General features: G+C 42.5%; 1 protein-coding gene across 1 annotated transcript; it reads left to right on the top strand.

The window, feature by feature from the left end:
* Nucleotides 1–2,349: 2,349 nt before the first annotated feature.
* nod2 (nucleotide-binding oligomerization domain containing 2) lies at nt 2,350–7,696 on the top strand. Its single transcript, XM_069173779.1, has 10 exons — nt 2,350–2,899; nt 3,733–3,859; nt 4,184–5,963; nt 6,087–6,170; nt 6,263–6,346; nt 6,466–6,549; nt 6,626–6,709; nt 6,924–7,007; nt 7,151–7,234; nt 7,456–7,696. The coding sequence occupies exons 1-10, from the start codon at nt 2,414–2,416 to the stop codon at nt 7,526–7,528; spliced, it is 2,970 nt and encodes a 989-aa protein (XP_069029880.1). The 5' UTR covers nt 2,350–2,413; the 3' UTR covers nt 7,529–7,696.
* Nucleotides 7,697–8,351: the final 655 nt, after the last annotated feature.

Below are 8,351 nucleotides of genomic sequence, written 5' to 3' on the forward strand. Positions count from 1 at the left end.
GGACCAAAATAAAAAAGGACAAAATAAGGTTTTCAATTGATTGATTGATTACTTATTTGTTATGTGTTATGATGTTATCATGGTACTGCTCTGTGTGCAGTACAGTACATCATTCATTTAATGTTCATATTATCAACAAACAACGTTTCCTGGGTTTATTTACCAGAAAACACTGACGATGAGCTGACTTGCTTCGGCATGGGAGTTCTGAGTCTCTGGCAAACCAATCAGAACACATACAGTACATCAGTCAATGCACCTGGCCCAACACTGAGCTCACCACAACATGTGCTTTTGATATGTACACAGAAAGAACGCACAGCGATGAAATAGCTGCAGCCAAAGTATTCCATCTCTGCTCGGAGACCGGGAAAGATCCAGCATTGAACTGCAGTCACAGCAATGCAGTTTGGTGGATGAGGTTGTTTAGTGCTGGGCAGGAGTTTTAGTCGAGCACACAGAGCTGAACTTAGTCCACATGGACCAGGACTTCACTTTCATGCCCAATAAACTGCAAGCTGAGGAGTAGATCCTCCAGGCCAGGTTTAAGTCAGTCTGCGGGTCTATCATAGAAACACACTTTAACCTAATTTTCAAATGTGATTTAGAAGAGCATAACTATTTAACTGGTCCAAAAATCTATTCATTAATAATGAACAAGGTCATGTAGTCCAAATCCATGAATTTGCATATTTATATGCATATTTTCCAGGCTTTGGCACAAAGTGTGAAGAATTCTGTTGTAACAGAGGACAGAAATATTCAGATGTCTTCTGGGATTGCATCTGTGTCTTTATTGACAATTTTTTAACTTCTTTCTTATCCGTCCAAACTTCTCTGGACCCCCTGCTGTGATTTGGATGACAGAACTCCTCCTTAGAGCTTCGTGCAGGATGCCTGACAGAGAGCACTCTGCATTGCACTCCCCTTGGTAGCGCTGCCTGTTTCTTAAAGAAGAACAAGAAAAGAAGCTCCCTTTTAAAACTTTTCTTCCAGTTTGTCTTTGATTGCTCCTGCCCTTGCGTGTTTGAGGATTTCCCCCCACAGGGCACGGTGAAGACACATAATAAACTAATCATGGTACGCAGGAGGAAGCTGTAATAACAATAATGATAAATCATGTGACTGCCCAAAAAGTCCCTCTTGCACTTATTTCTTCTTGACATCAAAGGAAGCAACATCATGAGCTGCTTTGTGGTTGTGTGTTGTAAGACGTTCTGAAGTTCAGATGCACAGCATGCTGCCTCGGCTGCAGGTTGTCAGTGGATACAGTATTACTCCCAAATAACACGGAAGAGTTATGACCATACTAAGATGATTGTATCTATATTTCCAACAAACCCTTCAGTAATCCCTCCCCAGCCTATAATCATAAAAGGATTTCTAATTAAACCGCTGTAGTTTAACTGTGCCTTGTGCACAGAGACGGTTGGATGACGGGAAGAAGACAGCACCTCAGATATAAAAAGAAACAAAGAAATGTGACAAAAAAGGGAAATAAATAAATGTGTCATAGAGAGAAAAAAAAAAGAAAGTCCAGGGCTCATGAGCAAACCAGGTTGGTTTATTTATGCAACAGTTCCATCCTGTGGCTGCAACCCCAAACTGCAACCAGAGAAACTGCCAACTTAGACCTGCACTTTTTGTCTTTGGTGTTAGTACGAATGAACCGATTCCATTCAATGCAAGCACTTCTGCTTTTTAAAAATGGTTTTTAAAATGTGGCGTTGGAAACCTCAGGAGGCAGGGGGATGTTGAAATGCCATCACATCTCAGTGAACAATGGGCTGTGGCATGTAGCAGACTGTATTCAACCACCTTTCACTATCCACAGACCATCTGTGAAACACTTTTGTTTTCTTTGAAAAACAAGGGACAAGTGACTCGAGCACACCCTGTTGATGTTTTAGATGAAACATCTAAAACATCAAGTGCTACATGCTGGTAGCATTTGGTTTCCATTTTACAGGAGGGACTTGGGAACAGAGTGAGTTTCGTTTTCAGCAAAAGAATGAGGAAGGGGTGACTCTGAAGTTTTGCAGTGTTTCTGCCCTGATGACAGATGGAGGGAAAAGAGCTTTGAGATTCTAACGTAAGTGCTCCTTTTACAGTAGCGTTACTGTGTGTTGTATGCCTTTAGAGTTGAAGTTCTTTAGTATGTTCTTGTGTTTTGATTTTTTTAAAGGAGTGTGTAATACATATACACAGAAAAAAAATAGTCCAAAAAAGCTATGGTGTTAGTAAGGGTACTCCTGCTGTATCTAATGAAAATCTGAGTAACAATGTGAGAGTGAAGCAGTAGGTGGGTAGTACAGTAACAATGTGGGTGTTTTTTTGTGACAGGTTGTGACACTGGAAGCAGCAGAAATACTCGCTGGATATCCCCAAGCATGGATGCTGACATGCTCAAAGCATGTCTGCCCAGGCGCTTGTGCTGAAACAACGGACAGAGATCCTGCACGCACTGTGCAGCAGCGGGTCAGCTGAACATCTGGAAAGGGTTCTTGATATACTGCTCGCCCAGGGAGAGCTCACATGGGAGGACTACCAGAACATTCAGATACCGGGAAGGGCACTGTATTCCAATGCCAGACAGTTGCTCGACCTGGTTTATACTAAGGGTGTGGACACCTGTGAGCTCTTCCTCACTGCTCTCGAACAGGTTTTGCCTGAAGTGCAGGGAGCTGGTTTCTCCTTCTCTGGATGCTCTTCAAATCAAAAAGCAAATGAAGAAACTCAGAGCACATCAACTCAGAGTCTTCTGACTCAAAGGCCGAGCATTGTCTGCAAGCTTCAGGGCTGTATTGATGGTACTCTGGAAGCTCTGGTTAAATCAGGTCACTTTACCTCAGCAGATTGTGATGAAGTGCGGCTACCTATACATACCCCCACTCAGCAGGTACTGTAAGCACTCACAAGTTTTATACACATCATTCAAATGTGGCTTGACAACTTTTTGTAATTGTTCTTCGCCTGTCTTGTCATGATGCTGAATCTCGGCGTTTGCTTTTTATTATTAGTGGTGTCATACAGAAAATCAAGCTGTTTCTGATTTTATGTTTATATTCTTATCAGTCAAAACTATTTGCTTAGTTAAAATCATGTAAATATAACGGTAAATTAACACACGAACGCATACAGAAACGGGAGAAGAGGAGTTGAAGCAAAAGGCATTGAACACAATAGAACATCCTTGCACCAACCCTCATTTTAATGCGCTGCCTTTTAGAAATGTATATACGCATTCCACGTTTGAAAATATCTGAACACAGTTCAGTGGGTTTGGAATATACAACCTGAACCATCAGGACCCGATTGAGTGGAGGGAAAAAACCCCCACCCAAAACCAACAAACCTGCTGAAACAGGAACGTGGCACCAAGAGCTGCAGTCAGCCTTTCCATTGTTTATTCAGAGGAAATCAGTTGAGTAAGTGTTCCTTAAGTGTGGCCCAGGAAGTATTAGCATTCACACTGCTAAATGAATGTGGCCACATGTGTCACAAACCTCCCCCGAATGTGGTCTGAGCAGTTTGGACCTCTTTGGGTCCACAATGCATCATGGGTGCATTCACACCTGTACTTTTATCTGACCACGAATGGTCTGATCACCCAGGATGGATGTTAATGTCAGGTGGGCCGAGGGTCTGTGTGATATCAGTTACTGCAAAACTGCATTTCCAAAAATGTTAAACTATCACTCCAGTAATGAATGTGTAATTGTTGACCATCAGGCAAGGCGTCTGCTTGACCATGTCCGATCCAAAGGCAATTCAGCGGCGACGGTCGTCCTGGAGTACATTCAAGAAAAACAGGAAACCGGATCCTTACTGAGCCAGGAGAAAGGGACTCCCCCCAAAGGTCTGTTGCTATCATTCATCCTGAAAATGTATTTCTATGAGCATGATAAACCAAGCAGACACACATCTTTGTTTAAACCTGTGCATACTCTGAAATATACATTATTTACACTTTTATTTTGAAAATATAGAAGTGGAGCTCTAAAATGAAAGGTTGACTAAAAAAATACCCATTGAAAAATATGCCAGGACTATTTGTCCGTGTTCCACATTTCAGACATTACAAAATATAATCTGGTCAGCGTGCAGTGACAAGAAATGATTTTCAGTTCTAATTCATAGACTGATTCTAGTTTATCTTTTGTTTGTACACTTCTTTTCACAGAATTCTTGAAGTACCAGAAGAAGCTGAGCAGTTCTGTGTCTGCCCAGTCCTGCTTTCTCAGTACGTACGGAGGGACGAGCCAGATGTCTCTGGATGACATCTACACTGAAGGCCAGCTAGAACTAGCTCACAACTGTGCTGACGACTGCGGACCTTTGGGCCTGGAGGACGTAATCGGTACGGCGGGCACAGTGAACGAGGAGGCTGACACCGTACTAATATCAGGCGAGGCGGGCAGCGGGAAGAGCACCCTACTCCAGAGGCTGCACTTGCTCTGGGCTCGGGGGGCAGCCCTTCAGGACTTTGTCCTTCTATTTCCATTCAGCTGTCGCCACTTGAACTCAGAGCAGAGGGAGCTGTCTGTCGAGGAGTTGCTGTTTCAGCACTGCTGCTGGCCTGACAGGGAGCAGGGAGAGATTTTCCAGTTCATCCTGGACAATCCGCATCTCATCCTCTTCACTTTTGACGGCCTTGACGAGCTCAAGCAGAGCTTTTCAGACGAATACAGAATCTGCTGCCCCTCCGAGCGTGCACCTGTTCATATTCTGTTGTTCAACTTAATCCAGGGTTCCCTGATGAAGGGCGTGCGGAAAGTGATCACGAGTCGTCCAGAGGCAGTGGGCCCTGGGTTAACGAAGCACCTTCGCAAAAAGGTCCTGCTGCAAGGCTTTTCCCCATTTGGGATCGAATGTTTTGTAAGAAAGCATCACTGTGACGCCGCTGTAGCTGCCAAAGTATTAGAGTCCCTACAGGCAAACACAGCTTTGCTTGGACTGTGTCATAGTCCGGTCCTCTGCTGGATTGTCTCACAGTGCCATAAGGAGCTGCTCGGCTGCGGAGAAGGCAGCCCACAGACAATCACAGACGTCTACCTGATGATCTTACAGCACTTTTTGCAGCACCAAAGCCCCCCAAAGACCACCATGAGGTTAGGCTGGCTACAGGGGCACCTCCAAACAGTCTTGCATTTAGGGCAGCTTGCTTTTGAGGGGATAGCAAGCACCTGTTACATCTTCTCAGGTGCAGACCTGGAGACATGTGGTGTAACTGAGAAGGATAACTGCATGGGCTTTCTCATACAAAGCAATGATATGTCCTCCACTCACAGTAAACAGTATGAATTCCTTCATTTGACAATGCAATGTTTCTTCGCTGCTCTCTACATTGTCTTGGCGAGTAACGCTAACCGATCAGTTATCGCTAAGCTCTTTGATCTCCAGGACATGAGGGGCACAGGTCTGGGCAGCGCGTGCTTCCGAGCCTGCTTGCCTTCTACTGACCAACAAGGGCAGGTTTTCAAGGAGGAAGCTACAGCAGCCGAAACACCGAATCTGCAGATCACCGCCACCTTTGTGTCTGGTCTCCTGTCCCAGCGCCATCGAAGCCTGTGGCTCCACTGCTGCTCCGGCGCTATGTTAGAAAAAAAGATCCGACAGGTGGCAAGATGCCTTTCCAAAGGCATGCAGAAACACTTCAAGTCCATCCCTCAACCTGTGCAGGGGGAGAAGAAGAGCATGCATGCAATGCCGGGCTTCGTCTGGCTTATCAAATGCATCTATGAAATGCAGGAGAGCAGTATCGCCAAAGAGGCGATGAGTAAGCTGGAGGTGGACCATCTGAAACTGACATACTGTAACATTGGCCCTGTGGAGTGCACTGCACTGGCCTTTGTGCTCCAGCATTTAAGAAACCCTGTGGGCCTCCAGCTGGACAACAACTCTGTAGGCGATGTTGGAGTGGAGCAGCTTCTTCCCTGCATGCACATTTGTAATTCCCTTTAGTGAGTGTGAAAAGTTTAAAATTCTTTCTTTGTTAAAATTTTATTTGTCAGCCATTTGGCTATTAATTCATTGTACGGAATAAAACCTGTTCTGCTTAAGTGTCTATTTTGTTCCTTTATCAGCCTCAGAAATAATAATATTACAGATGAAGGAATCCGCAAACTGATTGCTAAAGGTATCCAGTGTGACAACTTCCAGAAGATTGCGTACGTAATGTTCAGATGATTAATAACTGTACCAAGAAGTTGCAAATGACATTTTATCAGTTACCTTGAGTCATCACTTTGTTTCTCTGCAGGCTCTTCAACAACAACCTAACCGATGCTTGCACGCAACACTTTTCTCATCTTCTGAAGACCAAGCAGGATTTCCTTTCTTTAAGGTCAGCACAAATAGAATATCCTTGCAGTCATCAAATGTGGCACTAACATGGGACTGCACTAATAACTAAGTCTGTGTTGTGTAAAGGAATAACAAATTAACTTCTGTATTTACTTTCAGGCTAGGAAACAACAATATAACAGCAGAGGGGGCAAAACAGCTTGCAGAGGGACTGAAAGTCAATCCTTCACTGAAGTACTTAGGGTAAAAGTTGAATGCAAAATTTCATGCATTGGTATTGTTGGTGCATTTCCATTTACTAATCTTTTTGTGTTCTCAGGCTTTGGGGCAACAAGATAGGAGATGCCGGAGCAGAGGCCCTTGCCAGTGCCCTAGAGAGCAGCAAATCTCTGTTGTGGCTGAGGTAATACTTACTTTAAACACTGACACATGTAGGTAACCTTTGACAGTGTGGAAAATGCATTACAAGAATTATAGTATGAAATAATACATGTGTGCTAATATCAGTAGGTTTCTGTTGCCAGGGATAGAGCACATCTTTGCACCTTTTGTTTAGTAGTAGTTGAAGGTCCTCAGTTACTTTACTTAAACATGATTATTATTCTTTGTCATGGCAGCCTGGTAGATAATGGTGTCGGGACTGCAGGTGCTCGTGCCCTCGCCAACATCATCAGGAACAGCACATCACTGGAGGAGCTTTGGTGAGTGTTGGAGACAAGTTGTACTTTCTTAAAGTTACTAGTGCATGTGACATTTGCCATAACCAAAAGGCTGTTTTAACATTTGAGCACTCTCTGTACCGTATAGTGTTAAAATTGCTCCGCCCTCTTATTTCCTGTCAAAGGTTGACGGAAAACTGCATAACCAGAGCAGGAGTGGAGTGTCTGATTCAAGCCCTTGAACACAATACCCATATGAAGTCAATATGGTATGTGATGCACACCAAAGCGTACACTCATCAGTTTGCATCCTGAATATGGAGCAATGCATGGCTGTACTGCTAGTTTAAGTGCAAAAAAGAACTTGTTGCTGATGCTGCATATATTAGTGTAGCTCGAATATGAATTTGGCTTTAAACTGTGTTTCCATTTCCAAACTTCCTGTGCATTGTTATTGATTGTTTTTTTGTCTTTTTCTTTTGCAATGCAGGTTGAGAAACAATGACCTCAGTTCAGAGGAGGTCAACGAAATGACACAACGGGAACCAAGACTGATTGTCTGATCTTTCATTAGGTTGTCTAAGCACTGTGTATTTCCAAAGTTGGATATCTATTTTATTATTGGAAATATTTCCTGTGAAACTGTGTAGTGTACATATGTGAAATGTTACATTTATTTTATTTTATTCAATTTGTTCAGGGTTTATTCAAATAAACAAAATACCTTTGTACTGAGTTTCTGAAGGTGTAAGTCGTGTGTGGGTTCACATTACACCATAACAGCACCACTGACACAATCACTACATGTTCTACTACTCATACTAATAATAATAGACTTGTGTGTTCTGAAAATAGCAACAGTTGTGATGCAGTTGTATTTTTGGTTTGTTTTGGTTGTTTTGGTATGCATTTGTCTTTGATCCATTTTTAACATCCTACACTGTCTCAGTTTCCAGAATAGCACTGAATTACATTTCATTTGTTTGAAAGGCACTATATAAATAACATTTAAATGATGATTGATTGATAGTTTTAATCTAAAACATAAAACCTTCTCACATTATATAAAGCAGTGGCAAATTGAAGCAGCTGCAAATAAATTCCTCTTATTCTAATACATCATTATAATATTCCAATAATATATATATATAATAATAATAATAACAGGCTATATATATATAAAACCGTGTTGGAGGGGCCTTTGTATGTAATGAACACTTTTTTATTCTTAAGAACATGTTGCTGATAGTAATTTTTACTTTGTTTTAACTAAGTGTTTTTTGGATTTAATTTTCATCATTGAGAATCGCTTCTTTTCTTCAGGTAGTTATTGTCCAGTAGCTGATGACTTCCTCCACCGCTGCCTGCAGATGACAGGAGACAGCA

Source organism: Embiotoca jacksoni, unplaced genomic scaffold (assembly GCF_022577435.1).
Source record: "Embiotoca jacksoni isolate LCO1_2020_lvr unplaced genomic scaffold, fEmbJac1.0.p SCAF_6, whole genome shotgun sequence".
In the NCBI taxonomy this organism is placed as follows: domain Eukaryota; kingdom Metazoa; phylum Chordata; class Actinopteri; family Embiotocidae; genus Embiotoca; species Embiotoca jacksoni.